The following is a 16,857-nucleotide window of genomic DNA, read 5'->3' on the forward strand; positions in this document are numbered from 1 at the left end:
TGGAATGGAACTCTTTAACACATTTAATGCATCATTTCATTAAAGTTGTTCAGTCTGAGAAAAAAAACCCCTCGGTGTTGCGTAATTAATTCCCATGTGTATTTATAAAAATCGAATTAGTTGTGAATAAACATGCCCAGATGATAAATTATAGATATCAGAAGAGACATAAAACGGGCCTCATAAATATCTTTTGTGTTGGGCGCGAAAAGGATATCCCTGTAGTGCATGACAGTATGCGATTAGATATGAACTTCCGCAATAGAAACCACCGTGGCTTGTTAGTCATGCGTCAACCTTGCATGCATGTACATGTGAGAGAGCGGGTTGCGTAGCGCAGTTTGCAGCTTGTCGCCGAGCGACATGCCCCATGTTTTATAATAACCGGACATGCAGCTAAAGGATTAAAATTCGAGGTAAGCCGCCAATGATTGAAGACGTTACTAACCCCAGTAATATGTACGAAATATATTGTTGTCGAGTGTTTTAAAAACGAAAATAGAACACGCCCCAAATCTGGTGTTTAGGTGGGTGGTGAGCTAGCTGATCACGAGGCTGTCATTAGGCTATGCATAAGGCAGTTCCGGATCACTAACGAAACAACGACTGCAAGCATCTGCGTAGACGCGAAAAGATGTCTCAAACGCCGAAGGACAATTTCTGTCTTAGCAATGTTTTATGTTACTCACACCAGAATATGAAATCGATAGGATTTTGATTTGTTATAGAAAACTGGCAAAAGAAACACTCGCCATTAGGGCTGATGCGAATAATTTGTTCCGGATCACGTGACAAAACGAGGCAGTGTTTGGTAATTAATGTACGGTTTGGACAACAAGGGGCGTGTCTTACAGTAACACGTGTTTAATTGAACAGATGCGTAAAAAATATTGTTTTATGATGTGTCTATTACGAATAACGAACATTGCAGTTGATATCAGCGTCTTCTAGGTGGTAGATAGTTTTAACTCTTGGTGCTCAATACAACACATACATATTCCATTATCAGGATTCCAGGTATCATTTTCTTGGGGTTTATACATACGTGCTTTAAGGTGCTGACCGCTTTAGTATCGAAATTCAATCATATTCAGAAGTTGAATCTTACTACAGGGTCGTGCTGTTTGTGAATCGAATGTACTATTTTGATATATTCACGAGTCATCGAGATGCGACTTTAACCTGTAAATTACATTTATCAAGACAAAAAAAAACATTTTTTCGGAAACTTAACCCCTTTATTCAGTCATTATGAAACATGTAAAACTCTTCACACCATCAGTCACTGAAAGTGAAGTGGATACACATATCTTGTTAGCTAACGAAACTAATCAAAGCAACATTAAACCTCATTGTTAACTCTAAATAATACTAATACATGCTAATTAAGAGTTGTTTGAACTGTTTATGTATGTGAGTTTTTCCCCATATATCTGTCATGTTATCAAAGAAACGAAGTAATGTCTACTCCCTATATTATGGTGATCCGGAACTGACTTAACCACGTGGTCCCACAAAGAGCTTATTTCTAAAAGAATATGGCAGATGTAAAGATTTTGGTTGCTTTTTATAGATGAAATGCTTCTGTATGCAATGGGTTGTTTTAACAAGCTCATTCTAGTGTTATTTGAGACGGGTCGTGATTGTGTTACCCTTTCCTGGCCTGCCAACGACAAATCACCACGACGATAGGTATCCTCGTTACACAGTACGCAATTAATCTTCCGGTTCAGATCCCGTGAAAAAAAACATATCACCTTGAGAAAACACAGGGGCTTGTATTGCTGAAACCCATACGTCCTTCGTCGAATACACATTCACAGATAGCCATCTACATATACATGTCTTTGCCAGCAGGGGCTTGTATTGCTGAAAATGATACGTCCTTGGTCCAACACTCGTTCACTGATAGCCATATAATCTACACATATATCTACATCTACATATATATGTAGAACACACACACACACACGCACACGCACACACACACACGCACGCACGCACGCACGCACACACACAAGCACACATACACACCTAGCCACAAGTCATAATAATCCATTACTATATACTATCACTGTCGTATATGTGGCCTTTAGGCAATCCCACTACGATCACTTTGTGAAATGCTTCCCTGTATAGAAACGCCAGAATGTTTGAGAATGTTTGATGTGGCTCACAGATACGCGTAGTAAAACATGTCCACTGTGAGCTGACTATGTGGTGGCTTGTGTTGTATGTGCTTCTGCATGTTTGTTTCTTTGTGTATAGTCATTGGAAGGTAGAGGTTATCGTGGGCGATCGGTGTACTGAATGCTTTATAAATCATGCATGCAGTTGAGTGACAGATTTGTCGAGGCGGTTTCCTACGGAAGTCTAGACAGGACATTGTCGCATTGTCACCCTTACGAAAGATAATGCAAAATGTCAAACTTACCAAAAGCGAAACATTTTGCTCCCTCCCTCCCTCACAAAAAGTAATTTTTCAGAGTTTCTTGAATCACACTGAAAGAGAGATGTGTCTGTAGTTGCAATGTGATTATTTCCCCTATACCTTTGTCCGACGAAATTATTGTGCCCAGGTCTGAATGTTATTAGTTGTCAACTGTACTTGCTGAATTCTGCAAGTACCTAAAGTAAAATACTTCTTTTTGTTTGAATGAGCACAAAAAATATATCTAAAATGGTCACACGTTGAGATTTACAAAAACTATAAACATACAACACATTTCGTCATCTTAGTGTCAGTTTTCCTTTCTTTAAAGTCCTATTACACTTTTTAAAAACAGAAATATTTGGAAATACAGCTTTGCCGCCTGCTCTAAGTTTGGCAGGCTCTTGTTTAAGTGACTGTCTTTGAGTTTTTAAGTATTTAATTTAGTAATAACATTTTTTTAAATCATTTATTGAGAATCGACTGCTGCAAGATACCAGTATATGTTGTTTAAAGAAATTACTAAAGACTTTCAATTTCGCCCCAGGGTTCGTTAATTCACTACCGGTATATTGTGTACAGTATTTAGCTGTCAGAACCATAGGTACAAATCGCAATATAATTCTACCGCCAATGTCAGATATGTGAGAGACTTTTCCTAATCTTCCCACCATACTGCCTGCCATTATCAGTTACTGTGAACAGTGATGAGTTACTGTCATGAAATGCACATATAAATTCTATGAACACAAACAACTTCATTGCAAAATGTAAAATGCACTTTTGAATGTAATCTTTGTCCCCCAAAGTGGTTGTAATCATAGCCGTGTATACCCTTAGATTTGAAGTGTCAAGGAATGGCCAGGAGGTGCTATTTCGCTACATTTCCAGTCACCCAAAACACTTGTAATGATCTGTAGACGCTACATGGCTGAAACGATGCCAATGCCTTTATGATCTCTATTTTCTTGACACAACACAGAACCATGCACACAGGTACACTGACATAACTCCAGTAATGATCTGTAGACGCTACATGGCTGAAACGATGCCAATGCCTTTATGATCTCTATTTTCTTGACACAACACAGAACCATGCACACAGGTACACTGACAACTCCAGTAATGATCTGTAGACGCTACATGGCTGAAACGATGCCAATGCCTTTATGACCTCTATTTTCTTGACACAACACAGAACCATGCACACAGGTACGCTGACATAACTCCAGTAATGATCTGTAGACGCTACATGGCTGAAACGATGCCAATGCCTTTATGACCTCTATTTTCTTGACACAACACAGAACCATGCACACAGGTACGCTGACATAACTCCAGTAATGATCTGTAGACGCTACATGGCTGAAACGATGCCAATGCCTTTATGACCTCTATTTTCTTGACACAACACAGAACCATGCACACAGGTACACTGAGATAACTCCAGTCAGATTTGACATTTGGACTCTGACCTATTTTGTATGGGATTATTTGGTTCAAATGACATTGATGATATGAATTTGACGAACACAAATATCTGCTCTGGATGTTTTGACTCTATTAAAATCTACTAAATGGTGGTTGTTCTTCCACCGCGGTGTAGGTCACTGGATTGAATGAAATTATCACAATGCTGTGTTAGTTCAGTTATGTTTCTCCTTTTAGAAATTAAACTGTATTTCAAATGTTTTTGTGCTAAAGACGACCTAATTTTTTCTCCGTTGGAACCATGGAGACGTGACATCACGTCCCTCGTATCACGTTGCTAAATATAGACTCGTATTGAAGTTTGTGACTCTTCGGACGTAATATCTAGTCCTTGGAATGGAGAGAGTTAACAGCGTGGTTGTGTGTGGTCCTATGCATAGAGCCCAGGCCACTCATCAGGTGAAGTTAACGTTGGACGTGGAGAGTCCTTGGGTGGTGGTCCGTGTTTCACAGCTTGATCCTTAACTCAAGAACTTCAGACCTTCCCCACAACGAAGCACATGTGATATATATGGTCTCACCGTAGACAAGTGAATTTGTTCAAAATTGCCTCTGTTCGACCAGCAGAAAATGGGTACCCGGTGGTGACTATTAATCTTCTAGCTCCTCATAGGCAGCTTTTCCGTGGTAATAATAATCAGATAGTAGCTGTTCGCTTTGAGCATGCTTAGGCATGATATAGGCGGGGATCAAAATGTGCTATACTAATAGGCATGCAACAATGGGTTTCGAAATGGTCCATCAATGATGATCAATAATCCTCTGTACAATGTTCAGTTGATTTTCATCCTCTCACATCCTGATTGCAACGTTCGTAGCTCTAGGACATTCGTAAACCTATGTAACGTTACGAACGCTTGTGGATCAGAACTTGGTCATCAGGTAGGATATCACATTTATGCTTCATAGTGGTGTTTTGCAACTACTCACCTTGAAGGAGTCCTTCACTTCCAATATCTAGCCAAGAACATGTATATTTATTGAGACGCTCAACCCATACCGTGCAACACATTGTCATTATGAAGTTATACGTTCCCTGATAAGATGCGTCACTGTGGCATATCTGTTACCACACATACACAGACATGACATAAGTCTCCAGTGTGGTGATACTACAAGCGTGACGCGCGCGCGTGTGTTTGTCTGTGTGTGCGCGCGCGCGTGCGTGCGTGCGTGTGTGTGTGTGTGTTTGTTTCTTTAACGCACACATAGCAATATTTCATATATATGGCGGTGTTCTGTAAATAAAAAAGTCGGGACCAGATAATCCAGTGATCAACATCATGAGCATTGATCCATACATTTGGGATGCGTTAGTAGCATAGCACCTCACATTACCCCGTATGTTAAGCCTATGGAGTTTCCGAAACGTCTTCACACTAATGAGTAATGACCATTATATCTATTGATTTTTACTAACATTGCGTATATCAACCATACTTTATTATTATACAGTCAACTCTATATCACAACACAAAGACATTTATCACAATCATTTTATCAAATTATCTTAATAAATATATTTTTATATCACAACGGCTTTAATCAACCTCAAAGGAGCAGCTCACATCACCCCGTACCACCCCGTGTTAAACCTATCCATCGATTCCAATAATTGTATAGATTCAGATGACGATGTTTCATATCGATGTCATTTAGTTTGAGTCTACTACGCTGAACCTCATAGCAAAATATTTTGAACAATTTAATGTTATCACTTGGTAAAGTCACTGACTGTTTTCATCTTATTTAAGATCATTGTTTAATCAAATATTATCACCTTGCATATAATCCCATGAATGGAGGCTAGGTATTAAGGTATCATAATATGAAAAAGCAAATGAAGCTGACCCAAAAAATCTATAACCCTGTAGATGAAGGGTTTCAAAGCAAAATTGCCATCAATAGACAACACATATATTTCTAAAACTATTTATCTGACTTTATTGCGTCGTGTCTTAACAGACCTAAAAGCTGTTTTTGCTTTCTTGTGCTAACATGTAACCAATAATGTTCATTCTAATGTCAGTTTCATTCTACCTTTGATGTTGGTTAAAGTTTGTAGTTGCAGTTGTTTCCGGTTTCATTTTCCATCCTCATAGATAACCTAAGAGATAAAGGTCCGACTCCGTGGTGTAGTGGCCTGGAGAGCCGATGGTCGCGATGGTCGATCCCCGGCCGCGTCACACCAAAGACATTAAAATATGGTACTTGTTGGTCCCTGCCTGGCGATCCCTAAGCATGAATACCCCACTCAGACACATTATACTGACTCCGAGCCGACCACTCCTTGTACCGAGCGCCAGGAAGGGACCAACAAGTACCATATTTTAACGTTTTATTTGGTATGGCGCGGCCGGGGATTGAACCCGAACCTTTCGCTCTCCGGTCGGACGCTCTAGCCACTACACCACGAAGGCGGTCTATGACATCAGGAAAGAGAGAGCCATTTGGAATTTGAGTGGCCTTTTAAAGAGTTGGGAAGTAATGAAGTGCAACGTTTTAGAGACAGTTTCTTGTACCGCTGTCATTATTGTCATTATTTGGAATTTGGTTTTCCAGACAGATTCTGAAGAAAGATGATAGGCTGACACGATGATAGGCTGACATCTAGTCCCGGGAATATACTTTTCTCATTTAACATACCATAAACTCCAAAAGGAGCAATGAGCAATGTTTTTATTTCAGGCTTGAGCTGAGCCAATCTACACTTGCCAAATCAGTCTAGTTTATAGTGTGACTCCTTTATGTATTTGTTCTGTAGGGTATGAGAGAGTGGCTAGCAGGATGGAGCGAGCCGTAGGTACAAGCAGCAGAAACTGTTCTACAGAAGAGTCGGAGGAACCAGGGCAAGCTTCAGCAATAGGTAATGGCAACGAGAATACTATGTGTCCACGTTAAAACGAGAGAACAGTAATATAACTAGAGACTATTCCAGGAGAATCATTAGCTGTATGAATGTATGTTCATCGTATGGATATTTTCCGATCTCCTAGCATACAGCAAGGAGCGAAGGGGTAACTTAGAGGTTTAAGCTTTGGCTCTTCACACTAAAGGCCCGGGTTCCATTCCCCACATGGGTACACTGTGTGAAGCCTCTTTCTGGTGTCCCCCGCTGTTACCATATTGCTAAAAGTGGTGTCCAACGATACTTACTCACTCTTTGTCTTTTGCAAAGCCAGACCCAGGTGTATCAGCATAGGCCCAATTGGGAAACATGGGACCTGATAGTTTATTTCCAGTTTATAGAGACATGGATGCAAAGGAAAATGTTTGATTAGCCAATCCAAAGACATGGAATCATGTGCAGTGTTTTAAACATTTTCATGATAAAATTAACAATATAGATTTTATGACCCTACTCTCAAACAAGGTAAAAAAGAACATGACATGTTGATTGACATTCTGCCAGAGATCTGGAATATATTTTGACCTCAACATGTGGGAAAGTTTCAAAATCTGGAGTGATTTCACTGGAAAACCTTGACGTGGGTTGTTCTGCATAACCTGTCCCTATGTATCAATGGGCATTCGTGTCTCATTGATTAAGCAGAGCTGCATCCCTTTGACCTGCCGGAAGCCTGGGGTTACAATTCTAGTTTGTCCTATGATGGTTTTGTAGGTTTCACCTTAGTGGTAAAATCTGAGATAATTTCATCATCATTACAACAGGAATACCATTAAAAGCAACATTAAACTCAATTTACTTTCATCTTTTATCTACCTGTCAGTTATTATTGTTTTTCCAACACTTGACACACACACCAGATGAATACAGTACCTTTCACGTCGTTTACTCCCGCTTTGAAGCTATAAGCGATAATGCACGTAGTCCAGATGGTCAAAGTTGACGGAGGATGCCATGAAGGAAATGATCAGTCATTAATTACATGATTGTTCAATCTTTGGTTGGATAATGAAAGTAACCAGTCATTAACTGAATGCATTAACTTGAAATGAACTATTTTACCAATATTTGAAACCTTCAGTACAAATATCTTGAATGTGGCATGCTGCACTTGGTGACACGTGTAAAATTGTGGGGCAGCCAGTCAGTCAATTACTTTGCAAAAGTCAATTACTTTTACTTTTCCAGATTCATTATTGATTGGTTTGGTGAATCTGTTTTCTATATACTGTTAAGCAATTTCAAACATTAGATTGGCATGTCAAATTTCTTATTACGTTTTTCCACTTTTTACACATAGCTGATGAATCGGTACCAGAAGAACATAAGACGACAAACCTAAAGAGGAAAAAGAAAAAATCAAAGAAGATCAAATTTAAACCAGCATTTGATCTGGACAATTCTTTTTGGGGTAGGTTATATGAAAATCTTGAGAGACATCCTAAAGCGAAGACAAAAGATGCTGAAGAACATCCATCATTTTGGGATACATATGGCGTTGAGGATACAGAGGTTGATAGCGCAGGTGATGGATCAGACCCATCTGATATGGAAGAAGAGAACGATACTTCACCTGTTTCCTGGTTTGATGCAAGTAAGGAGAGATATGAGAATAATGAGGACATAACTGATATCATTGTTGGAGAAAGCCTTGATATCATATACAGACCGAACGAGTCAGTGAGTTCTGTAAAGGAGGAAAGTAGTATAGAAGAGCTTCAGGAACTGTTAAAGAACCAACCTGGCAAGTACAAGAGATGCCAGATAAAGCTTGAAGGACCACACTTGGCTATTTGTAAAGTCCTCGAAGAGAGACATACTCATGAGGAAATTGAGATTCACGGCAGAGGAAAATGTGGGAGGACATTCAATGGAGATGAAGTTGTGGTTGAAATTTTACAAAGGGGATCAAATGGGAAAGATGATAAAGAGGTAGACAATGATAAAATGTACGGCCGAGTTGCAGGTATTTTGTATAGCAAGTTTAAAGAAACTGACTTCACTGTAATGGCTTGCACTTCCAACAGCAAGGAAGTACATTTAATGAATCCAATATGCAACAGTGTACCTAAAATTAGTGTCTGGCGGCATTTTTCCAGGGAAAAGGAGAAGAAGTATAATATTGATGTGTACAAAGTAGGAGATGATGGACGACTTTTTTTTAGTAACCATTTTGAAATTGTCCCTGAGAAACGAAGACGTTACCTTTTTCTTGTTGTGTATTTGTTATGGCGTCCTGAATGCACTTACCCTCAGGGTGCTGTTGTTCAAGTGCTTGACTGTAAAAAAAACTTTCAAGGTTGCCTTGATGTTCTGAACACGCATTTCCAAGTGCCTCGTTACTATGGAAAGAAAACGGTGTCACATGTCTCTGAGTTGACAGGAAGTCCTGCTATTCGGACACCAACCGATGAAGAAGATATACGCCACATGACGGTCTTTACAATTGATAGTGCCGATTCAAGGGTATTGGATGATGCTCTGAGTGTCTGGAAGACGGAAAGGGAAGGAGTTGACGTCTTGCTGGTTGGCGTCCATATAACAGACGTCACATCAGTGGTGACGAAAGGAAGTGCAGTTGACAAAGAGGCGGAGAAAAGAGCCACAAGTTACTTGGCTTCAGAAAGGAGAGGCAACCATATGATGCCAGAACCTCTGAGCCAAAACATTTTGAGCCTGCTCCCGAACTCGGGTAGATTTGTTATCTCTGTTTTCTTTCTGTTTGACAAGGAGGGGAAGCAACTTGGAAATCCTGATGTAAAAAGGAGGTTCATCAGATCATGTCGAATGTTCTCATATCAAGAAGTTCAGGCAATTATTGACGACCCTGCGGGTTCACGAAACAGAGACACTGACACTAAAAAGTAGTGTTCTAACCCTTCACATACTGGCACGGCACTTACGGAAACAACGATTGAAGAACTCAAGATTTGAAGCTTCTCTTGAAGATACGAAATGTATTGGTATTGAAAACGAAAATAGGGATACTGATGCTCGTCGTCTTGTTGGGGAATTTATGATAAAAACAAATACATTCATAGCATCATATTTGATGGATGCTTTCAGACACTGTGTGCCTCTGAGGTGTCAAGCAGATCCACCTGAAGACAAGCTTCAACTTTGGGTTAGAAGAGAAGGATATGTTAAGGACTTTCTTGTAAAACTACAAGATAGACCTATCCTTGGTAGCACTTGTAGCATTGACAATCAGGTGGAGAAAAATGATAATACAGAGACAAAGTATATTTCAGTACAGAAGGTTGTATGGGATGAAATACTGAAAGCTGTAGCTTTACAAGATCTCAAGAAAGTGAGATATGGGATGTGCTGTGACGTACTGCATCCACTCCAGGGTCTGGCCATTGAACACTTGATGAATATAGAGGAAACGGCAGCGTACAGGTGCTCATCAGAAGGAAAGAAAACACAACACACTTTTCACTCAACATGTTCCCATATACTCACTTCACATCTCCGCTGAGAAGATACACAGACCTAATTGCGCACAGACTCGTTAGTGCCGTGTTAGATGAGAAGGAAGCTCCATACACACAAGGAGAAGTTTCAAACATATGTGCCCGGATGACAGAAAAGCACCAGAGAAAAAAGGAATTTGACCGTTCTTACAGAGTTACAAGAGAGTGCAAGAAGTTCGCCAAATCTCCACGTACATTTAATGCCATTGTTGACAATGTAAATACCTGGCAGGTAACATTGTTTATTCCATCTCTTAGAGGCATATCATTTGGGCGATTGGAATTGCCATTCAACCTATTAGACTGTTCCAGGAATCCCAAATTAAGAACACTACCTGAAGGCAAGAAAGAGGTTCTTTGTTTCTGGAACAAGCGTTTCTACACATGCGAGGAGCAAACAACGGGCGACAGAAGACATGCAGCGGGAAACATTTGAACTTGCTGAAGAGGAGCATGCTGGACAGGAGCAGGATATGGTTTATAGAAGGACTGATTTCCGCGAAAAACATGCAGATGACAAATCTGGAGAGAGATTTGATGCAGAAGCATCGGAATCTCGACGAAGTCTCATAGACTCAAACTTGCACACAACGGACATACCTTCATTCCAGTTTGCTCAGTTCCTCAAAGGAGTGTTCAAAATGTCAGAAGAAGAAGAATATACAGCAATATCCTCCACTGAAGGCCTACAAAAACTGGTTCCTGGATTAATCCCATCTGCAAAACACTCCGAGGAAGAAGAAGATACAGCAATATCCTCCACTGAAGGCCTACAAAGACTGGTTCCTGGATTAAGGTCCTTAGTCCCATCTGCAAAACACTCCGAGGAAGGGACACGAAGACTGGTTTCTAGTGGAAGCGGCTTGGCTTGGCACTACATCGAATTCAGTCTCTCATTCTCACCTGGCCAAGTAGTCCGGGTTCAAATCCATGCCGCACCAGACAGAGGTCTACCAGCTCCATATGTGCAGCTGTTTCATATTTGTGACAACTTTGATCTGTGTCTCACCCACATGGACGATCCAGTGGCTATATTTGCGAAGTATGTGTCTGTGCCAGTGAAAGATAGGAAATTTCGCTGCATTGAGGAATACCAAAATGGATGGCTGCCTGTTCTTGAGATGGAGAGTGCAACAAGTTCAGTTGGTAGTGAACAAACAATTGTCATTGATGATGCTGAAGTTACAATTGTTAAGAAAAATCTCAAAGGAAATATAATATATGTCGGTACCATAGGTCTGGATCCAAAATTTTGTGATAGTCGCCAGATTGAGATTGGTGGGAAAAGTGTAGAGATGCTAGAAAAAATGAAGCTGGGAGAAAGCAGCTTCAGTAATTTGAACTATGCCTCTCTTGACTATCTGTGTATACGGCACGCGGTAGACAAGGACTCAAGTGTCTGGGTAGGTCATGCCATTGTCAGGAAGGTTAAGCTGAAGAAACCTGTAGGTCGCTATGTGGACATTGACCCTGATGCTGGAACAGTGATCGTTACCTTTGAACTGAGACGGAATTCACCACAACCACCAAGCATGTTGATGGGTAAACCGTTTGGGGCCACGGTAGAAATCATCCCAAAATCCCAAGCTGACAGGTAAAATTTCACGTATTTCACAAATGTTTAGATGACGTACCCACTTCCTTACATGATCAATGTTTTAAACATCCATCCAGTAACATTTTGCTTGTGTAAATCCCAGCTATATGACGGCAGTAAGTCTGGACCAGGCAGTCTAGTGACTAACATCCTAGTATCGAGCTAAGCAATTGGAATACAATGGCATGCAAGCCAGTGAGCATGTCAAAACGATACTTGTGGTCTTTTCAGAAACCCAGGGGAGTCAAATGAGTGAAGATAGCGAGTGGATGTGAGTGAATGATGGTCAAATTAAAGTTCTAGCCAGAGATATATTTTGTGTATGTTTAGTTAGTGAGTGAGTATGGTTTTACGCCGCTTTTTAGCAATATTCCAGCAATATCACGGCGGGGGACACCAGAAATGGGCTTCACACATTGTACCCATGTGGGGAATCGAACCCGGGTCTTCGGCGTGACAAGCGAACGCTTTAACCACTAGGCTACCCCACCGCCCCGTGTATGTTGAGTAATGCAGGGTTACAGATTGATTCATCGATGACATTGATTAAATGTTCTGAATACTGTATTCTAATTTTTAAAGTTTGGTACGCCGTAAAAATGCAACCCGCAACCATTGATTTTCAAATTCCATATTAGAACAAGTAAAGAATGAAAACTAAACTTTACAGGCTAGACCATCATGGAAGTATGATTGCCGACCATTCATACGGAAAGATATCTTTTGTTATGATAAAGATATATATGAGCATTTAATCAGCATTTATTATGTAAATATGTCATTTTCATCTTGCTAAATTGTAAATTCATGTATATTTCGTCCGTCTTGATGAAAGATGAACATGCTGACAGATACCATAACTATCGTACATTTGGTGGTGGAACCTCTCGTCATCAGAGTCGACTGAAATGGATTGTTTGCTCAGGTGTTGTGACTACCTTGATTGATTGTTACTAATGATTTTAGTCATTGGTTATCTTGTCCAGATTTATTGGTCATTGTAATAGAGGTGATATCTGCATATAATACTAATGCTCTGAAAAATATGGGAGAAGTTGTAATTCTGCGACTACTTTTACTGAGCTCTTAACCCCAAGTCTGCTCAAACCTGATGAGAAGCACCCCCACCCCGCCATTAATTAGTGAATTGTTCAGGGGCCAACACTGACGACACCCATCCACGTTGACAGGACATGAGGAAACCCAAGCATCTAAGTCCCCATGTACTCACTCCTTAATACCAGCATTGGTTCCATGATTCTTCTCCCAGAGGCCATTGCCATTAGACTGATGTCAAAATAGATTGAGCATTGAGTGACATGTGAAAATATAAATAATGTTGGTATATTTTTATCATTACTGTGATGTGGATCTTTTATGTTATATTGTTTACAGGAGAACCGAGCAAATGATAGTTGCTCTCGAGCCACAGGGTGACTACTTGGCCAAAAACATAGCCCTCAGTCGTTTTGACCTGCTGAACACACGGGAATGTGAGTATAACCATTATGAATGAATTATTGACTGAGTCATTATTGGATAATAGTAGTCACAGAAATATAGCATAGCATGTGTTGGTTCTTTCACCTTTTCCAATCCAAACCTAGTCTCATTGATAGTATAAGTTGTACGCTTCTCTCGAGGGCAATACGGTCTGATGTACGCATTTTTGTAGCAGCGTTACCCGAGCCGGTAGGCGAGGCATGTCACTGATACAAAGATGCGTACATCAGACCGTATTACACGAGGGAGACGTTTACAACATATTCATCTTACCGCTATGTTAAATGTATAAAATGTCATTTTATTTTATTTTGAAGATCGATAAGCTCGCTACCGACTCTTTGACGTGTAAACAAAATGGCGCCTGGCTCTCGACTGTATTTTTAATATCAGTGAAACATATTCTGACAAGCTTAAAACTGCTATAAAAATGGTTAATTATGTTTAAGTTGAGTATGCAAACGATGCAAAGTATAAATAGTTTATATTAAGCAGTGAAAGTCGGTAAAATAAATGACTACAAAGTGAACTCAAAAACAGCTTATCGATCGGTTTTCGAACTTTGTGTACTGCATGCATCATATTATGACGTCATACGATTGTTAGCGATACAGCTTCTCGGCGGAGAGTTGGGCGGTTACCGTGGCAGCGGGTAATATTTTTTCTAGTTGTCACCCTCCTGGGAGGGGTGACACGGAAACTTGTTAAAGCCTCATTGACAAATGAAATTAAAGTATTTTACATGATGGTAAGGACCGCCTCCGTGGTGTAGTGGTTAGAGCGTCCGCCCGGAGAGCGGAAGGTCGCGGGTTCGATCTCCGACCGCGTCATACCAAAAGACGTTAAAATATGGTACTTGTTGGTCCCTGCCTGGCGCTCAGCATTAATGGGTAAAGGACTGGTCGGCTCGGAGTCAGTATAATGAGTCTGAGTGGGGTATTCATGCTTCACTGCGGCATGGTATCTCAGTGGGCTTGCACTTTAAAACCAGCTTCAGTCTGGGCTAGTACAAGCAGCTGCACCTACACACACACACGCATGCACGACGTCATATGAGCAAATATTCTCCAGCACGACGTTAAACCCAATTTCACCTCCCCTCACCTCAAATGAAGTTAAGATAATATTCATGATCACATATAATATTTACCAGCCTTTCAACTGTACCGTGACATGGTTTTCAAGTGACGGAGCAACACCTAACCATGCTAATGGTATTTGAACAATTATTTAATTTTCATCATACATACTTTGTGGTCTTCTAATGCTAAATGAACTAATGTCATACTATTGTTGATCTGGTGTAGGGTGTCAGCGGCTTGCCTTGTGCATGAAAAGCCCAACAGACCTGACAGATGAAGAGAGACGCTGTTCAACTACGACAATCAACAATGAAAGTCAGACGAAGGCAATAAGGAGAGCTTTGGAGTATCCTTTCAGCTTGATACAGGGACCTCCTGGTAACTAAAGCAGTGAGACTGTCAACTCACCCACTGATACACAGTATGAGGGAGTTGGTGAGTTAGGTGTTACGCCGCACTCAGCAATATTCCGGCTATATGGCGGCGTTCTGGAAATAATCGAGTCTGGACCAGACAATCCAGTGATCAACAGCATGAATATCGATCTACGCAACTGGGATAGGATGACTTGTGTCGGCGATCCTGACAACCCGATCCCGTTAGTAGATCAATTCGAACCCGGATCTTCACGAGTCCGACAAGCGAAGTATAGCATTACAGGGGTTGATACAGATCGGTAATGCTCTGTAGTTCCTCGACCCCGAGGGATTCCTGTGCTTGTATACAGGTCATAGATAAAGTCTCCTGCAAATACTTTTGTTGACCCAGCAGTTAACGGGTACTCTGATATGACAACCGGAATAAAAAATGAATGGGAGCTTTGGCTGTGTGCTTCCCTGAGCGATAAAACAATTTGATAAAGCAATTTGACAAGTTTATACATCCCCATTGGCCTTACGCTTGATGTATAGTCTCGTACAGTATAAGTAGCTGTTTTGTATATGATTGGGTTTTTCATTTTGTAAACACTAACAATCTAGTAACATTGATTTACCATGGCAGGATTACGTAATGATAGGGAAAACAGATCCACAATGTCATGTTTTTATTGTTGCCAGCATCTTGCTAAGGTATTCTTTACATGGGATACTGCAAAACATGTTCTGCAAATGGTCTCCTAGGATACTGCATAGTTATTGTGTGTTTTTTGTTTACACAGGCACTGGAAAGACCACCATTGGAGTGAAGTTGGTGTTTCTCTTTGACAGAATTAACAAGCAGATGTTTTCAGAGGGCCATGACCAAAAACGGAAGCAGGTCCTTTTTTGTGGACCATCCAACAAGTCTGTGGATCTGGTTGCACGTAAGGAAACGAAAACTTCTTATGTTCATTTACAATTCTCATCACGTTTAAACTTTTATATCTCATACCAAATGAAGGAAGTGAACAGTCAAACAATCTTTACCCATCCAGATATGTCCTGTGTTCCATCATGTGCATCAGTCAATCAGTCATCATTCTGAATATGCATTCATCCTGTTGTCCATTAATCAATCCATATCTTCCATTCATCACTCAATCAACTGTTACATCCATCAGTCCATTAATATGTTCATCAGATGCATCAGCCTATCCATCCATCTATCCATCAATCATTCATCAGTATATACATTTGTTGCCTCAATCAGTCCATCAGTGTCTTGCATTCATGTGTATTATCAGCCTTTGCCGCCGTCTGCCCATTCATCAGTGGATCCATCGGTTGAATCCATCAGCCCATCCACCTGTTCATTTGTCTGTCCGTCCATCTGATGGGATTATGTAGGCTATAATGTCGCAATGATATTCCGATGACCTGTGACTCTGCCACTGACGATATGGAGTGCAGTTTGGCCAGTCATTGTGAGACCAACCATATGAACCACCCCAGTTTGGCCAGTCATTGTGAGACCAACCATATGATCGAACCAGTTTGGCCAGTCATTGTGAGACCAACCATATGATCAACCCCAGTTTGGCCAGTCATTGTGAGACCAACCATATGATTCACCCCAGTTTGGCCAGTCATTGTGAGGCCAACTATATGATCCACCCCTGTTTGGCCAGTCATTGTGAGACCAACCATATGATCCGACCCTGTTTGGCCAGTCATTGTGAGGCCAACTATATGATCCACCCCAGTTTGGCCAGTCATTGTGAGACCAACCATATGATCCACCCCTGTTTGGCCAGTCATTGTGAGACCAACCATATGATCCACCCCAGTTTGGCCAGTCATTGTGAGACCAACCATATGATCCACCCCAGTTTGGCCAGTCATTGTGAGGCCAACTATATGATCCACCCCAGTTTGGCCATTCATTGTGAGAACAACCATATGATCCACCCCAGTTTGGCCAGTCATTGTGAGAACAACCATATGATCCAC

At 40.8% G+C, this 16,857-nt stretch overlaps 1 protein-coding gene across 1 annotated transcript in view; it reads left to right on the forward strand.

Moving 5' to 3' along the window:
* The first annotated feature begins 296 nt into the window (after nt 1-296).
* Nucleotides 297-16,857, forward strand: part of LOC124276342 (helicase with zinc finger domain 2-like) — a 31,923-nt gene continuing 15,362 nt past the window's right edge. Inside the window, 9 exon segments of the mRNA XM_046711972.1 lie at nt 297-416; nt 6,687-6,788; nt 8,131-9,692; nt 9,694-10,245; nt 10,248-10,727; nt 10,729-11,900; nt 13,299-13,396; nt 14,714-14,866; nt 15,648-15,791. Of these exon segments, the coding sequence (XP_046567928.1) occupies nt 6,710-6,788; nt 8,131-9,692; nt 9,694-10,245; nt 10,248-10,727; nt 10,729-11,900; nt 13,299-13,396; nt 14,714-14,866; nt 15,648-15,791 (4,240 nt within the window). The 5' untranslated portion in view covers nt 297-416; nt 6,687-6,709.

This window comes from Haliotis rubra, unplaced genomic scaffold, assembly GCF_003918875.1.
Source record: "Haliotis rubra isolate DU_JTF1 unplaced genomic scaffold, ASM391887v1 Scf208, whole genome shotgun sequence".
NCBI classification, from domain to species: Eukaryota; Metazoa; Mollusca; class Gastropoda; order Lepetellida; family Haliotidae; genus Haliotis; species Haliotis rubra.